Genomic DNA, 19064 nt, shown 5'->3' on the forward strand with positions numbered 1-19064 from the left:
TTAGGTTTCAATAAATTAAAAGGATTCAAGTCTTATAAAGTATGTTCTGACCACAATGGAATTAAATTAGAAATCAATAAAAGAAAGATCTCTGGAAAATCCCTAAATATTTGGAAATTAAATAACAATTCTAAATAAACGATGAGTCAAAGAAGAAATCAAAAGGGAAATGGGAAATTATTTTGGGCTGAGTGAAAATGAAAACACAGTAGTATATCAGAATTTGTGAGATGCCGCTAAAGCATTACTTAGAAAGTTATAGTGTTAAATACCTATTAGAAAAAAGGAAAAGTCTGAAGTCCATGACATCAACTTCCATTTTAAGAAACTTGAAGAAGAAAAGTAAATTAAAACCAAAGTAAGCAGAAGAAAAGAAAGAATAAAGGTCAGAGTAGGAGTCAATAAAGTAGAAACAGAAAAACAACAGAGAAAAGCAAAAGCTGGTTCCTTTGAGAATATCAATAAAATTGTTAAATCTCTAGCTGATCAGAAATAAAAGAGAGGAGACAAACATTACCAATCTCAGTAATGAAAGAGGTGACATCAGTACAGATTCTGCAGATATTAAAAGGATAATAAAGGGGGCCAGCCTGGTGGTGTAATGGTTAAGTTTGCGTGCTCTGCTTCAGCGGCCTGGGGTTCACAAGTTCGAATCAAGCTCATCAAGCCTTGCTGTGGTGGCATCCGACATACAAAATAGAGGAAGATGGGCACAGATGTTAGCTCAGGGCCAGTGTTCCTCACCAAAAAAAGGATAATAAGGGAATATTATGAATATCTTTATGCCAATAAACTTTACAATTTAGATGAAATATAGTTTGCAATTTTATAAATCCCAACAATATATAAGTATATAATGTATTAAATTATATATAACTATATATATCATATATATAAATAGGAACTTATAAAATACGTATATATTGATACATGTGTGTGTATGTATGTGTGGGTATGTGTAAATATGTATATATATAGAGAGAGAGACATTAAAAGAACAAGACATCATGATCAAGTGGAGTTTATCCTAGGAGTACAAAGTTGATGGGATCTAGATTTCTCACTCTCAGGGGAGTTAAGTAAGGAGGGAAGATGAATGAACCCTGTGGTATGGATTAGAATCAGAGACATCAGTATGAACTCATGTTTAGCTTAATATATACAGATGGATAGATGCAGAAACAATTATAGCTGTGTGCAGATACATGAGTTAGTATAAACACATAAATGTCCTAACTGTGTACTGAGAGGGCTTAGAAGCAATGACATTTCACTAGCAGCAAGCACACCCAGTGCCCAGATCTTGGTTTCTAAGTACCGTTTTCCAATAAAATGGCTCCTTGGAGAAATGGTTGATTCTAGGGCTGGAGTAGGGAAAATACAAGATGAACCTAGAGCACCTTGTAGTGCCAGAAAAAAGGAAGTGCTCAAAAAACAAAAGGGTAGGGGCATGTCAAGGGGACACAGGTGCCAACCTGAAAGAACTCTCAATGGCTTAAGGTGGAATGATTTGAGGAAAAAATAAATAATGTAGTATTGGATTAGAACTCAAAGTATAAAATAAATACCATAAATTTTATTTTATAAATAAAAACATGAGTTCATACAGATATAAATGATTGCATACAAAAGTGGAGGAGAAGACACAAATCTTTCTTATGGAAGAATTCCAAATAGTGTATGTAAATTCTCCCTCCTCCAGGAGATTGAGCTTAGTCTTCCCAACCCCTGGTGTGAGTTGGATTTAGTGACTTGCTTCTTAAGAATAGGGTATAGAAAGGAAACAAAAAGTAACTTTACATCATCAGAAGTCTGGCAAACACTGCTTTAAACAAATGACCAAGGTTAATGTTACTAGTGATAAGTAATGTTGATATTGTATACCCCCCATATGTGATGAGAAGGGCACTTCACCTCTGTGGTATTCCAGAAACAGACCCATATACATATGGACAACTGATTTGCAACAAAAGTGCAAAGGAAATTCAGTAGAGAAAGGATGGTCTTTTCAACAGATGCTGCTGGAATAATTGTATATCCATATGTTAAAAAAAAAAAAACCCAAAAAGCAAAAAAAACTCCTATCCATACCTCACACCCTATACAAAAATTATTGCAAAATATATCATAGACCTTAAAAGTAAAATCGAAAATCATTAAACTTCTAGAAGATGTAGGAGAAAATCTTTGTGACTTTGGGTTAGGCAAAGGTTTCTGAGATATGACACCAAAAGTGTGTGCAAAGACGCTATTTCCAAATGAGGTTACGTTCACAGGTACCGGGGGTTCGGACTTCAACATACGTTTTTGAGGGACACAGTTCAACCCATAACAAATGTAGTGGTTCCGAATTTAGGGATTGCTTTCATGTTTAATGCAGAGGAACTGAGAATCTCTGTATGCACTTAGTGCAGTTCCCATACTTCGTAAGTAACGCATCTTCCACATCCGTGTTCACTTTTTTCCAAATGTAATGATGGTGTTGTAATTAATAAAATACATATTCATTTGAAAATATTATGAATTCATTGTAGCTTTTTGGCATTTATTCAATTTGTGGGTAATATTATGTGGATTTCTGCTATTATGTGGATTTCTGTTTTGTCTGTTTTTACTATGAACAGAAATAGTCTCTCTCACCTATTTTGTGCCACACTTTGTCACTTGGGCACCAAAGTAATGTTACCCTGGCCCTTTGTCTTACACGGTCTATTCGCAAAACAGCTTCCTCAGCTTCTTGCTTCTGTGTCTTTCTCTAAGGGTTAGCTGTGAGTGCATGGGATTGAGCTAGGGTGAGTGCATGGGATTGAGCTAGGGGACTGGTGTGTCCTCTTTTTTCTGTTTACCTGGTATACACACAAACTCCTCTTTACTTCTAGTCCAAACTCCATGTGGATTCCTTACTGTAGATAAATTCATCCTAAGGAAAAAATGAAGAGGGAGTGCATAACTTGAGTTACAAGGATATTTTGTTACAACGTTGTTTATTATAATGAAAAACTAGAGGTAGGCTAAATATTTACAAAAGAGAATTGGTTAAATTAATTAAGTAGCCATATCACAAAGCATTTTGCAGCTATCAAGAATTATTTAGAGCTCTGATTTTCAAATCTTTATCCTACTTGGAAGTTCAATATATAAAATAAGTAAAAGCTAATAAGTAGCTCTGATGTATGGGGAACCTAGAGCCCCCGTCTACCGACTTTTGCTCTCTGAGGGACCTCTTTTGAACCCCTAGGATTTTATGGAGCACAGTTTAAAACCAGTGCTGTAGTGAAATATTTAGTGATAACCAACTTATGTTGATGTTTTATTAAGTTAAAAAAAGTTACCAAATAATATGTGCGGTATGCTTTAATTTTTATAAAAAGAAATTTTATACAGTGTATTTATGCTATATACAAATACAAAAATCTGTATCTTGAGAAAAGATGGAAATATTCATAAAAATGCTGGGTATTGGTATATTATGGGTGATTTTTGTGTTCTATTTTGTCTTTTTGATTTTTTAAATTTTGTACACATATTTCTTTGAGAATAAAGAAAGACATTCCTTCATACTAAAAAGTAGAAAACTGGGGCCGGCTGGTGGTATAGTGATTAAGTTCGTGTGCTTGGCTTCAGCGGCCTGGGGTTCGCAGTTTTGGATCCTGGGCGTGGACCTACACACCGCTCATCAAGCCATGCAGTGGTGGCATTCCACATACAAAATAGAGGAAGATGGGCACAGATGTTAGCTCAGGGCCAATCTTCCTTACGGGGGAAAAAAAAAAACCCATTGCTTAATAGGAAACTTCACTTTTTTTTTTTTTTTTTTTGGTGAGGCAGATTAGCCCTGAGCTAACATCTGTTGCCAATCCTCCTCTTTTTGCTGAGGAAGATTGGCCCTGAGCTAACATCTGTGCCCATCTTCCTTTACTTTATATGTAGGACGCTGCCACACCATGGCTTGATGCACGGTGCGTGGGTCCGCCCCCAGCATCCGAACCTGCAAACCCCAGGCGGCCGAAGCAGAGCGCGTAAGGGTTAACCACTATGCCACCAAGCTGGCCCTGAGGACTTCTTTTTTTTCCTCTTATTTTTATTATTTTTACAAACATCTTGAAATAGAGATTTGTGAAACAAGATTAAGATTTTAATTCCTATCAGATGAAAATCACACGTTGTCCCTATTTTATAAATCATGATGTTATTCTACAGAGTCCAGTTTGTTGCTTATATTTGTTTAATGATGTTAATATCTCTTCAATAAGCATAGATTTGATGGTGTGAAAGGTGTTAAATGGGATGAGGATACTTAGTATTTGAGGGTCTCATACTGTTTTCTGGCAGTTCTCTTTACTTGATTTTTTGAAGTGAATAGTTTGAAGTCTAAAAAGACGTTATGTAAGTTAATGATATTCATCATCCTCAAAGGAAAGTTATTTAGAAAGCTTACAGGAAATATTCACAAAAATGGTGATGTTCCAGATTATCAATAAGGAAATGAAAGCCTTTAATAAACTGTTATTTTTATTGTGAACTACTTTTCCCAATTCAGAAACAACCAATATCCAATTAATAATAGTTCTGGCAGAGGGAATTAAAATAATTTAGAATTTACATTTGATTTGTCAGAGTATGTCCAGGAAATAAGAGACGTTTACTAAGGGTCTGTCATGTGTTTAAGTTCTTCAGTAAAAGTGGCAGTATACTAAGCTATATTTAAGAAGTTAATTTGAGATCATACATTACGTTCTAGTGAATCATTTTTGGATTTTATACCAGAACCGAGCTCCTTGGTTCTTGTCATTCTGTGGTTTGTACTGCAAGGTCCTGAGGTTTAAAACTAATAACACCATGAAAAATTCTCCATGAGTCATCCTGTCAGCTGTAGCTTCTGCTTTAGAGCCTTTCTGATATAACTAATGTTTTATTGCCAGCTCTGCTAACAACTTTTTATGCTTTGGATCTATATGCTAATAAAAAAGTGCAGTGGTAGATAATGTATAGACTTTCTTTTATTAGTTCCATAATTTTTAGTTCTTTTGGTGACTCTAAGCTGGACCAGTTGTCAGTTGTAGATGGTGAAAGGATTTATGACTAGTGTTTTTTTGGGGAAAGGGGAGTGTTAGTGGTCCTTTACTCCTTTTGGTTCTGTGAATCTTACTCTCCAGAGATCTAAAGATTGAATTAACACTTCGTCTGAAGTCAGCACTATGTTCTAAATCCCTATACTTAAGAGCGCTTATGTATTGCAGGCAAATGCCCTTTTAGCTGTTTTGTTTATTATTTAATGAAAAATGGTATAATACTAAAGCTAGCTGGTTCACATTCATATTAGAATAATTTCAGATTTAAGTGTTATGCTTCAGGCTATTTAAATTATTTTGTAGAAATAGATAAATGAAAAAGTTGATTTACATCTGGGACACAGAATGCCTTAATCATTCTTGATATTTTAAAGGAGATGAGGAAATAGGGACTTTTTTGCCAAGTGGCAGGGATGGTCAACACAGTTTCACTAGGTTCTGAAAAAAAATCACTGGCCCTACTTGCCAGGAAAATTAAAAGTTTTTGTTGTAACCTGATCTTTTTTCTTACCCTGTAGCATCTGGGAAGTTTGTTAACTCGAGTATTGACGTTAATTTTATATAATATTACTTGGTGAGTTAAATCCGTGGTTTTATCACTGGCTTTGAATTATGCATTTCTGTGGATTTTACTGAGCTGAAAACCTATTTGAATATTGTTAAAGTTTACTTTTGCCTATTTAATTTGAAGTTGTGCCGCTAAAGTTCAGATTTTATTCTTTTCTTTCTTACAGCTAATAATAATGAAGTGGTTACTATGTGCTAGACAATGCTTCTCATTTAATGTTTCTCATTTTCTAGTTTAATCCTCAAAGCAGATTTGTGAAGTAGGTGCTAGTATTATCACTACTTTACAGCTGATGCTTAGAGAGGTTGCACAACTTGCCCAAGTTCAAGCACTTTTTAAATTGTGAAACTAGAATATGAACCTAGTTATATTTTTTCTAAGGAGTCCCTGCCCTTAAGGCCTTGAAATCATGTGTAATTTTCATTGACTATAACAATATTGGAATAGTATATTTTTTGCACTGATGTTTATCATTTTATGAGGGTTGAGCCTTAGAATTATCTTAATTGTTATCTATTTTCAGAGTTCTTTGTCTAGTAACTCTCCTCACTGGAGTGGATTCCAGTAAAATAATGCTGTATTTTGTTGATTGCAAGGTGCATGTGTTCTTTCCCCTGCATTTTAACATTGCTAAAATGAGGATGTATCCGCCAATGGAATTTTTGAGAATTCTAAATTTAGTAGCTAACATTGTTTGACTGCTAATGAAAGCTTGACCACTATCCAATGTAGGTGAAATTTCCTTAACTTCCTCCCCTTCATTTCAGTCATCCCTTACTAAGAACCATCTAGACTCCCAAATTCCTCATTATAACTAAACCCAAGGAAAAAAATATCTAATACCTTGGAGGAGAGAGGGTCGGTATTAAGGTTTGAGTGTGATATTCCTGTTCTTCCTTCAGAAAACTTCTCACTGGAGTGATGTCAAAAGGCTAGCTCTTTTCTCACCAAAATCAATAAAAGGAAAATAGGGTTTCTAGTAGGCTATTTATTATAAGCAACTATGTGATAACACAAAACTTTGACAGTCCTTTGCAATTATTTTTAAGCCAGAAGAAATTCTTTTTAACAATCTTAAAGGGATATCTCAATTATAAAATCATGTCTGTGTATATATATTGTAGACTAGTTAAACCTGGCTAAAAATGGAAGTTTTACTCCCATGTATATTATTTATTGGGTTAGGATTCTTTAATTACCAAATCACATTTCCCTCTACATTGTAATAACCTATTGGGAGGAGTGTGAAAATAAAAAAATGAGGGATCCCTCTATATATTGCTACCCAGGGCTTTAATATTAGAGCTCAGAACTAACAAGGAAAAGGCATCCTGAGTCCAGTGAGTAAATGTATTCTGGCATGTAAGGCTCTTGGTTAGGAATTCTGGCATATAAGGCCCTTGGTTAGGAATTCTGGCATACAAGTGTGCTTAGTATAGTAATCAAAAGTAAGGCATCTAGTCACTTTATCCCAGTGGCTCAAATTCCTGATAACCTTTTCCTTTATTTATTATGGTTCTTTATATTGGTGCTTTGACTTTGTCTTATATCTAGAAAAATACATACATATATAAATATGCATAAACATGTTCGTTATGTCCAAGTGTTCAGTATAATATTTTCAAAAGCCAGACATGGTTTGATTGGGTACATCTAGCATTATGTCAGCATTCAGGCACGCTGTTCTACATAAATATCTAACCAAAGGAGATTGTCGTGATTTTGTGGTTGGACTACACCATGGACAGGGGCTTGAAAATACAGGATTTTGTACACCAGAATTGTCTCATCAGCCTAGCGTTGGGCTAATTTGTTGCTTAGAATATGGCCACTTGTTAGCCTTCAGACTGCCTTTCTGCAGCATTTGATAGTATTGATGATCTCTTCCTTGGCCCCTAGGACAGCCCTTTCTCTTTTCTGACTTATTTTCTTTATTTCCTTCATTGGCTCCCACATCCATTCTCAGTCATTCAGATTTGATCCTTGGTGTTTTCTCTCTACAGGCTGTTTTAAATTTCAGTGTCCATCAATAGGTTGATTACTCAAATTTATAACTCTAGTCCCAGGCTTTTCTTTGGGGTTCTAGCTTCCTATTTCCAACTCTCTGATTACCTCTCCATCTCAATATCCAGCAGACAGTAGGATTTTTACAAAACTGGGATTCTCTTGATGATTTTCTTAGCTGGAGCGGAGGGAACAAATGAAATAGCCAGAAAAGCCCTTGATATTCTTACTTAGATATATATGGAACTACACATACATCTGTACCTACATTATTTGTTTTACCACATACTTTAAAGTGGAATTTCATGATTAGAGAAAAAGTATTGTGATTTAAAAACTTTTGTTTGATAAAAGTTCTTTATCCGTACTTGATGAATGTAGTAAGTAGATTATGATAAGCAAGTTATAGTATAGGGTGGTCCTTGTTCCTCATCTCCTCATTCCATTTTTGTCCTCTTCTTTCCCCTCCGTTTCCATTCCTTTGTTAGAAAAAATAGCTCAGGAAACTGCTGTACAATCACTAGTCTGGGAACTTCCGGGATTCTTTACCAGAATCTCCCTGGCTGTTGCAGTCCCTGACGCAAGCAGCATTGTTTGGGGTAGGAGTTTTTATAGTGGCTATCAGGCAGAGTGGCCAAAGTTGCTAACTGCAGGTATTATCCTTTGCAGAAACTCAGCTGGGAATTATTTTCTGCCAACTTTTGTATTCATCTGTAAATTAAAAAACATATTCCTACCCCCTCACCCCAACAAGTAAGGATGGACAACTTAGGAACTCTTATTTCTGAAGATTTGTTAGTCTTTTTTAATCAGCATATTCTCTAGAGCGGTGCTGTCCTATCTCAGAACCCCCTTTCCTTGTTATCCCTAACTTTCTTGTGAGCTGACATGCTACCACTTATTAGGCAAGTTTTTAGGTTCCTTGTCTTTTTCTTTGGATCAGTTTTGATTTATATGGGAGTTAAAGGGAATTGTAATTAAACTTGTACTTGAGAGGTTTTTTTTCAACTAAACTACGTCCATGCCAAATAAAATAGTCATTCAGGTTTCATTGTTTTATGTTTATTTCTTACTATCTTTACTAATAGCCTTTTTTTAAAAACCCAATTTTACCTATATTCTTATTAAGCCCTGTTCTTATTACCTAGGCTAAATAATCTTTACATAAAATGCCATAGGTTGAGATAATTTCTAAAAAAGACAGAAATGAAAAGAGGAATGGGAGGAAATTTGAGAACACTCTTTTAGACTTAGTGTTTATGTATGGCATCAAACTCTTATCAAGAAGCCTGCAGTAATATTTCATATTAAAAAGACAACCAGGAGGAAATGCTGTAGTTCTTTTACCTTACAGAACTGAAAAAAGAAAAGAATTACTCTTTGTTTTCTACTTTTGAAGCATATTTTTAAAAACTGACAGTACTCCAGTAGTAATTTTTTCTAGATTTGTTATTAAAGCTAAACATAAATAATTGAGGATCATGATTTGATCATGATCAAAGAGTGGACAGATCAATAGAGCAATAAGCAGCACCCAGGTATTTTGGGGGTTGGGGAGAAGTGATGGGCAAGAAGGAACTTTCCTTGCTAGGAAAACTATAATATTTTAATGGCAAAATATTTGCCTCAGTTTTTTTAATCTGTAAAATGGAAATAATATCTTCATAGTTATTTTTTAGGATAAATGAGATAATACACGTGAACACTTTAGAATAGTGCTTAGCATCTAGTAAGCCCTCAATAAATTTAGCTATTGCTATTATTAGTTGGATTTTTAAAAAGAGGACCCATACTGAAGGACAGCTGATGGCAAATGCACCTGCAATTTAAGATTTAACAAAGTAGTTATTAAAAAGTGATATCCACCTTCTTACTCCACTTATTTGCTGAATCTTGCTTTGGGAAAGTCAGCGTAAGATTTAAATCCCCTGGGGCTGCCCCGTGGCTTAGCGGTTAAGGGCACACACTCCGCTACTGGCGGCCCGGGTTCGGATCCTGGGCGCGCACTGACGCACCTCTTGTCCGGCCATGCTGAGGTGGCGTCCCACATACAGCAACTAGAAGGATGTGCAGCTATGACATACAACTATCTACTGGGGCTTTGGGGAAAAAAATAAATAAATAAAATTATTAAAAAAAATATTTAAATCCCTTATTCTGGTTTAGTAGAATGAATAAATTTAATAATAATCTTACAAGTGAAATAACTACATCTATCCTTTTTTTCCCTTTGTTTCAGGTTTCCCCTCAAAAAACCTATAAGGTAAGTTGTTCAGTTGCACTTTAGGTTAAATTTTAATCAGAAGCATTCCTTTGAAATTATGGTGGATTTTTGTGGTTTTTGAAAATGTGGATTTAAATAGTTTAAATTTTCAAAATGTTTTAGAAATTTAAAATATAACAGGTGTTGCATATTTTTTCTGGAAGACAGCATCGTTTTGATAACATTTTCAGTATTTTTAACATAAGCATTTTAAAAGTTTGTTCAAATTGATGCTTAAGGTCACTCCCTATGAAGAGATTTCATTTTAAAATCTATTGTGACTGTTTTCAGTTGTGAGTAGCTTGGGGAGTGTTAAGTGGATTGCCAGTTTTTGATGTATTTTATTACTTGGGTAACTGTAACTGCCTTTGTTAATGAACTTTGGCAAACTAGATCAGTCTTAATTACTTTAAGACAGTAAAGGAGAGAATCCAAAGTGTTCAAATATGTCTGTGCCTATATCCATATCTACATATTTATTTTTTCCTGGGATTAAATCCCTCCTCCTTCGTACTTGTTCTTCAACAGCTCTTTTCTTTCTCATCTTAGTTGTCATAAATATTATTTAAAGTGTAGGTAGTATATCATTGCTAATTGTTATAGTACTTTTATCATTTTTAGTGACAGCGTAGTCCAGGATACCAATGCTGATCTTGGCATTTCAATTAATTAGTTTTATATGTGTTATAGTTATGGTTTTATTTGCTGCCCAGCCATTATCTGCTCAATGTAATTGCGTAGGTCATAGTAAAAATAATAATTCGAGTGTCATCTGGGTCTGGCTTAGACTTCTGTGGCTAGAACTGTAGGCAGCAAGATTGATTTTTTTCTGAAACTGTTCTCATTCATTATATTTACACAGTGATTTTGAACCTGACTGTGCTGTATGTAGGATTGGGGAATGTGTTTACTTACTTTTAGGCACTGTTTTCTTGTCTGTTAAATAGAAATAATAGTGATTAACCTGTGAAAACCACTAAAAGAATTTAAGCAGTTATTTCTAAGAATAAAATAGACTTTGATAGTAAATACTACTTTTATTATTTTCAAGCACTTTTTATAACCAAGTAAACAGCCTCTGTATTTATTACACATAGAACAGACTGAATTTTAAAACTTCTTGAAAAATATAAAGAGGTTTATGAGACTGTGTAAGGTAAACTGATTTCTTGGTTTCTCTTTGTAAGAAACACTTGGGATTTTTAAATTAAGTGTGCATTCTAATGATTTTCTTGTAGTAAATATTTGATTGCTTTGATTTGATTTAGGCATGGAAGTATTTTGAACCGAGAGTCACCAACAGATAAGAAGCAGAAAGTTGAGCGCAGTGCATCACATGATTTTGACCCCACAGGTAAAACATTGTTTGTTCTTCCAGAGAATATTGAGAGTAGTGAAGTTCACAATAATATAGCTTCAGCTACATAACTGCTGTAACACCCAGGAGTAGCTGTTTGATCTGTTTAGGACTCTCCTTCCTCTTCAATTTATGTAATATAAAACCTTTGCCTTCAGGAGCAGTGCAAGCAGTTATAACTTTCAACACTGTGGATTCCACTATGGAAGCATCATTGTAAAAGTGTATTATACTTAAAAATAATGATGATAATAGAAACTTATTATATCATAATTGGAAATTTTAGTCAGACCAAGGACTTAGTGTTAAGATAAGTCATAGGTATGAACAGTAATATGTCATGAAATCAAGGCTATACCAACTACAAATTTCTGTGGTCGTTTAAAAATTCATGTGTGATCGTGGTAAATTGGAATACTAGATAAAGTACTTCAAAAATTAATGATCATCTCATTTTAGAGTAAGCAAATGAATAGAGGTCCCTCTTTCTTCAGTCAAAAAGTATTCTGAACTCAGAGAGCCGTGTTTCAACCTCAGTACTGTTGATCTTTCCTAGAGTTTTCATGTTAGTAGACTTTTGACCATTTATATTTTTAATTTTGTACATATAGATTGAACTCCTCTTATAAAATATAGGCCTTTGCTTTCTCCTTGTAAACTCACTCAGTATTTAATTTATAAAAATTGCTTGATACTTTTGCTTTTGTCATTTGAAACTGATACGTGTTCTTTGTGCACATACTGTTTTATTTGGTTGTATGTTCCTGTGACAAAAGATAAAGTAAGTAATGCTAAGGTCTCACCTACATAAATATAATGTATCTGTTTTTAGATATTTTCATTTAGAAATGAAATTTTAAGTTTTTAATAGTAAGTATATTTTTTTGTATCTAAGTAAGATATTTCGTACTTTTAATAAAACTACTCTTTTTTTTTGAAAAAATATTATAAGCATTATCTAGGAAGGGAAGAATAGGAAGTGAATAGCTAATAATTTACCTATATCTTGGGTACTGGGTAAAAATGAAATCCCAATCATCAATTTAGGAGGTTTTGGTGGTGGGAGTATGTAATATGTAGCTTCTGGATCTCCATTAAGAGATTCTTACCTAATTTTGACATCCTGGGGCTCAGAGGCTTTCACTTATATGATTAGTTATTGTCTTGCTAGTAAGAGTCACAAGTTTCTGCCCTATGTTCATAAAAGTATTATAGTGTTGTTAGATTGACTTATTCTGTATTGTTCATCTGTGATGTGCCCATCTCCAAAGACAGATTTAGCAAAGTGGTATGCGATGCTTCATAGTGAGATCGTTACAGCTTTTAGTGCTTTTGTCATTTCTACAATTGTCAGATAATGTATTTTGTAGACTATTTATATGTTGTTTTGTTTGAACATATTTTTATTGCACTGTCTTTTCTTCGATAAATCTTTAAAATGTCATTACCTGTGCTGTTCGTGACTATTCTAAGTGCTATCACCTGTGATGTTCATACTTTGTGTTTGCACGATTTAACTTGATCATGATTCATTCTTTTTTCCCCCATGAATTTTTCCCCTTACATTGGTCTCCATATTTTCTATATCTCTCTCCTTTTCTCCCGCTCTTGTGCAGATAGCTCCTCCAAGAAGACAAAGTCTAGTTCAGAGGAGAGTAGATCCGAGATATATGGTAAGCTAATGTAGCCAATTCAGCCTTGCACCTTTGGAGCTTGCTTCATGCTGTTTCGTTTTTTGTTTTTTTTTTTTTATTAAGTAACTGCAGCCTTCCTTGTGTCTGCTCTGCATGGCATGATCTACTGCAGGGAAAGGGAGACTGGGGTTTTAATGTGGCTGTGATGTGGAAGCTTAAGGTTGCTAGAAACTAACATTGTAGAATAAGACTAGGCCACATCACCCATCTTCTCTTTCATCTTGCTTTTGTTAGGAAAGTGATTATCTCTAATGTTTGGGTCAGGTTCCTCCAAATAACATGAATGGGCTTTGAATTCTTGGCATCTTCTTCCCATGTCCCATTTGTGGAGTTTGCATCGTGTAGAATTTCATCAATGCTACCAGTCTTTTCCTCTAAGTATAATTCTGTGTAATTTAGATGTGCTAGCGGTTCTTTGGGATTTTTTTTTTAATTTGTTTCTTTATTTTTAATTGCCTCATCATCTGGAAATGCTGTTCTTTTGTAATTTATCCACAACAGCAAAAATTACCTTAAGTATTTTATTTTTGTAGCTTGAAGAATTTGTCTATGCCTTTCACGTTTCCCTGAAGCTTATTCTGAATGGGAAAATTTCAAAATGGCACCTTTTAAAAATAATCTTCACAAAGAGCAGGTTTAACCTGAATGATCAACTTTTGCAACAGATGATTGAAACACTAATATTTTCAGACTATGTGCTGTCTTCCAAAGATAATATAAACCAAGTTAGTGAAGTTCAAACATATTTTGCCTTTTCCTTTGCATGGTTTTACTTGTCCTCTTCCCTTGTTTTGGCATCTAATTAGTTTTTTGAGACAAGTGAATAGGAAAAGCACTGCCTGGAACCAAGACTTTTAAAATAATCTCTAGAAGACTCATAACTTATTTCCTTTTAAGAAGATTCCAAATTTGGCCTCAAAGGAAAATCAGATCTTCTCTGATAGAGCCAAAAGTCTATCGAGTTGAAGTTTCCACAGGTGCAGCTGTTTCCTAGCTTGACATACATGAAAAGAAAAAAAATATGAAAATGCCGCTTCTTCTTTTAAGACATTTTATAATTTGTATCTCCTGACACTTGAGCCCATAATGTCAGATACTTTTTAATATTATGAGACCTCAGTGTTTGGTTTTAAACCAGTTAATGCTTCTGTGTTAGATACATACACATAGTTTTTTGCTTGGGTTTTTGTGACCAGTGCTTTTTCTGTGTAGTTAAACCTTTTACAGTAATTCAACAGGAAATATATACCATGCCACATGGAATGTCAAGTTTATGCTTTTTCTTCCTTCCAAAGTATTTGGCTCCTCTTAAGTAAGAAATAGCTGCTGAATTTCGAGACTGTCTTTCTGTTCTATGTAAAGAGCTTCCTATGGTTTATTTTCTCCTTAGGAATGTGGACGCTATCTTTATAGCTCCATTCTTTTCCAGTAGCCTTTGCAATGTTGTATTTCATCTCCCCTACCATTTTCCTAGATCTGTGTTGTGTATGCAAAAGCTTGCCGTTTGCTTTGGATGAGGACTAACAACTTAGGAATCCATGGCTAGAAATATTATACTAATATTTTTCTTACCAGTGTTAGGAATATTAACACTAGTTCAGACATGCCATTGGCTTGGTAGTAACAGAAACATTTTAAGTGGTAATGGGAAGTAAGGTGTGGCTTCTCTGTGTGTTTGTTTCTTGAGAACCCTTGAAATACCTTTTTTGGAAGGAACTGAGCCATGAGTCCTCAAAAAGCACTTATCAGAGGGATGAGTTGATCAGAACAGAGTTAGCATGCTAATGTAAATCTCTTTGACATTACAAATATTTTGTCACCTGTGTGAATAGACTTCTTCAGACTGTGTGCATCAGTGAAAAAGAATCTCTAGGGGGTCAAGGAAAGCTTAGAAATACTGGGTTATGATTAAGTAGAGTCATAGCAACTGGTGACAATTGCTTTAATGTAGGGTCTCTTAACAAGCCTACTTCTAGCTTATGAGATTATATATATCTTCTCTGGAGGTATAATTCGTTAGCTGGGTACTTAACACAAATGCTAGTTATTCACTTACAAATTATTTTAAACTTTCTTAGGCATTTTTAGAGCTGTTTTGTGAGATAGATTTACTTTGCTCATTTTAAAAGGAAACCAAGTGTTTGTTTTGTACTGACTTCTTTTGTTAAGTTCTGCCTGGTGCACTAGGTCAATATTTATTCCACTTCCCCTTATTTTTCCCTCTGTACCTTTTGGAGTCTATTGATCATGTACGAATATATTTTCTGGTCTGCAATTTTAATGATACTTAATTTTCCATTTTTCTCACTAATGCAGCTATGTGTCAGCGATAGAGTGACATTCTAAGAAATGCATCATTAGGGCATTTCGTTGTTGTATGAACATCATAGAGTGTACTTACACAAACCTAGATGGTATAGCCTGCTACACACCCAGGCTGTGTGGTACTAATCTCATGGAACCACTGTCGTATATGTGGTTCATTGTTGACTGAAACGTCGTTGTACAGTGCATGCTGTATTGTAATGGAGAAATTTTGTAGGGTTTTATGGGATATGAGAGATTTAGCAAGGGAATTTTGAGTTAGACTACAGCTTCCTTCCTAACTTGTTTCATGAAGAGATTCCAGCTGATAATATTATGTACAAGAAAATAAGCCATGTCTTGTTGAAGCTGTCTTAGTCTACTGGGGCTGCTATAACAAAATACCAGAGACTCAGCTTAAACAACAGAAATTTATTTTCCCGCAGTTTTGGAGGCTAGAAGTGTGAGATCAGGGTTCCAGCATGGTTGTGTTCTGGTGAGAGCTCTTCTCCTGGCTTGCAGACTGCCACCTTCTTGCTTTGTGCTCACCTCACATGGTGTTTCCTTGGTGCAAGCACATGTAGAGAGAGAGAAAAGGTCTCTGGTTTCTCTTCTCTTATAAGGACACTAATCGCATCAGGAGGGCCCCCCCTCCTCACCTAACCCTGATTACTTCCAAAAGGCCCCGTCTCCAAATACCATCACATTGTGGGTTAGTGTTCAACATGTGAATTTGTGGGGGACACAAACATTCAGTCCATAGCAGAAGTGAACTGTTAGTACTTGAAATATCCTGGTTTGGATACTCAGACTGTATTTTTAAAAAAATTTATGTCTTTTTCTTATTCAGGCTTCTCATATTTATGAGAAGTTATTGATTTGATTCTTTTTTTCTTTTTTTTGTGAGGAAGATTGGCCCTAAGTTAACATCTGTGCCAATCTTCCTCTATTTTGTATGTGGGACACTGCCACAGCGTGGCTTGATGAGTGGTGTGTAGGTCTGTGCCCGGGATCCAAACGCTCAGACCCCAGGCTGTGGAAGCAAAGTGCGAGAACTTAACCACTACACCACCAGGCTGGCCCCGTGATTTCATTCTAACTCCCACCAAGTTATTATTCTCTCTGTTTTCTTCTTCAGCCTGGCAAAGAACATTCTACAGTATGAACCTTCTGTGTTCTCATAAATCATTCACTTCTTAACCTCTTCAAATCTGACTTCTGAACACATACTATCTGGAAGGTGAACCAAAATATCCTACTTGAAAATCTATGAACTTTTTTCAGTTCTCACTTTCCCTCTGAACCATTTGTCAATGCTGATGCCCTTTCTTTAGTTTCTATAATATTACGTCTACGTGCTTCTTTTCTTTTTGTTATTTAATGTCTTTTCTTGACTTGTTTGCTTTTTCCCTCTTATGAATGTAGGCATGACCCAAGTTTCTGTCCCTGATATTTCTTGCCATCTCCAGTCTTATATTTTTAAGTATTTGCTGAATACTATCACTCTAACTATCCTTCAAATTCAGAATGATCAATCTGGAATTCATCATTGTTCCTTATGGCTAGAAATCAGCCTTCCTCTTGATTTCCCTGATTCTTTTAATGGCACTGTCATTCTTCCATTCACCTAGTCTTATTTTCTTAAAATTATCTTTGACTTCTCTCTCTCCCTTGTCCTCTGCAGTCAACTCTTTGCCAGATTCTGTTAATTCTATCATCACGTTATTTTTTATCTTTCACTTTTTGGTTCCATCCCCACTGCTTTTTTCACTTTTTCATCATGTCATTAGACTATTTTAATAGACTTATGACTTTCTTTCTTGTTGATCTCACATTATTCACTTCTTTTCTCCATTCTACTGTGTTCTGTTAGATTAGTATTACTAAAGTAAGGATTTGGTCATTCACTTGCTAGGAAGGTACAGATAGTTATTAAGATATGCCATAATGTGTTTCCAATTTATCATTCTACATTAATTTACTGCTATTCACCTAAAGGTACCAGACTGTCCTCTAGATTTTCATTTCCCAAATATGACTTGGTATTCCTTCTTTGCTCGTACCATTCCCATTGTCTTGAATGGTTTACCTCCTATAAGTTCCTGTTAGGATGGATTCTCCCCATCCTTCACAGCCCAATTCAAAAACTGCCTCCTTCACAGGGCTTTCCTAATTTTGCCCAGCTACTTTTTGGTCTGAACTTTGACATCCTGCCTTGCATCAGTTATTTGTATTTATATTCATCTTTGCATCTCCCATAATGCCTGACACACGGAAGCCACTCATTGAGTTTTGAATGAGTGATTGTTGAGATTGGGATGAAGTATTTTAGCAAAGAGAATTGATGGAATATAATGTTGACTCATCTTAATTGGATTTTTCTTCTCTTCTGAAAAATTTTAAGGTGAAAGAATATGTAACTTAGAAAAGAGACATTACTGGTAATAGTCTAAAAGAATGAAATCAGCATGCTTGGAACTTAAGGCTTCTCTTGCTGGCAGCATTGTGCATTTAGAATCAAGAAGCTTCTTAATCAAAGGATTATCTGAGGTCTTACTCATAAAACATGTATGTCTGGCAGCAGTTTAAAAATGAGCTGTTTTTATGAGGTTGCACGTGGTCTTTCTCCACACCCTTCCCTGAAGCTAATTCTTAAGAGGTGAGACTTAGAGAAGTTTGGTCATGTAATAAAATCAAAGGTGAAGAAAGACTAATGAGCTTTCACTAAAGTAAATGCAGTATGGAAGGTTTAGCATGTTGCCTTACATATTGAACACTCCATTTTCTTTAATTTGCTCTTTGGCACTAGAGTTGTTGCTTTTTTCCGGGAATATATTACAGTGAAACTTGGGAGTCTTTCCTCACCTTTAAGAATACCTTTTTATGACTTGTTCCCCTCTTCACTCCAAAGCATTACAAAGATTTAGTTTTTTTCACTTTCAAAATACAATCCTTGGTAATTATCTTTGAGCAAGAAACAGTCTTTTTATGTTGGTTTCAAATACCACATTGTTGTAACATTAAAAAAAGTCCTTTGTTATAAAGGGAAAATTTAGGAAAAGATAATATTTACATAAATTTGATAGAACATCTTTACTTCACTGATGATATGAAGCGTGATATCTGCTATATCAATTCCATATATTATGAAATATCATAATCCTTAAAAGACAGGAAATAAAAATTCATTTGTAACTAGAGGAATTATTTTAGAATAGATGGGGAATTAAATTATTTTAGTTAGATTTAGCCAGGGCAGAAGGTTAGTGTTCTTATAGAAATATTTCTCTACTTTACATAGTTTTCAGGGCTATGATTTTACTTTTTCTTAAAAAGTGATTGAGTATGATTTATTTAAAATTCTCTTTATGTAAAATAAATTCAAATTTACTTAATCAGTATTCATTGAGCACCTATTATATGCCAGGTACTATGATAGGAGATAGGGATACAAAGATAATAGGAGACTGTGCATCCTTTCTAGAATTTCACACTCTAGTAGAAAAGAAAGAATTGTAATACATTTTGGTAAGTACAATAATAGAGATATGCACTTGTTTACCAATACTCCATATGCACTTGAAAAATAGATAGTTGTGGAAAAAAATCTTCGTATGGTACTAAGAACAACGAGAATGAAGATGCATTACCAAAACTAAGTTTTAAGAAAGTTTAAGCCTTATCATTATCTTACTTGTTGAACACTCTCCTTGCCTGTCTTGATACAAAGTGCTTGAGTACAGCTCCTATTAAAGTGGTTTTGTGACCTTATAAAAACTCATATTCAGAGAGAAGCACATTT

General features: G+C 34.9%; 1 protein-coding gene across 5 annotated transcripts in view; it reads left to right on the forward strand.

The window, feature by feature from the left end:
* ARHGEF12 (Rho guanine nucleotide exchange factor 12) overlaps window positions 1–19064 on the forward strand; it is a 135418-nt gene that overhangs the window by 52340 nt on the left and 64014 nt on the right. For 4 of the 5 annotated variants that reach the window (XM_014785033.2, XM_087433822.1, XM_087433821.1 and 1 more), the window contains exons 2-4: window positions 9884–9907; window positions 11176–11261; window positions 12881–12937. In XM_014785033.2, the coding sequence (XP_014640519.1) occupies window positions 9884–9907; window positions 11176–11261; window positions 12881–12937 (167 nt within the window). The remainder of the gene's footprint in view (window positions 1–9883; window positions 9908–11175; window positions 11262–12880; window positions 12938–19064) is intronic. The other variant, XM_014785034.2, reaches the window with a different exon arrangement.

Source organism: Ceratotherium simum, chromosome 7 (genome assembly GCF_057802395.1).
Source record: "Ceratotherium simum simum isolate JZ-2026a chromosome 7, ASM5780239v1, whole genome shotgun sequence".
Lineage (NCBI taxonomy): Eukaryota > Metazoa > Chordata > Mammalia > Perissodactyla > Rhinocerotidae > Ceratotherium > Ceratotherium simum.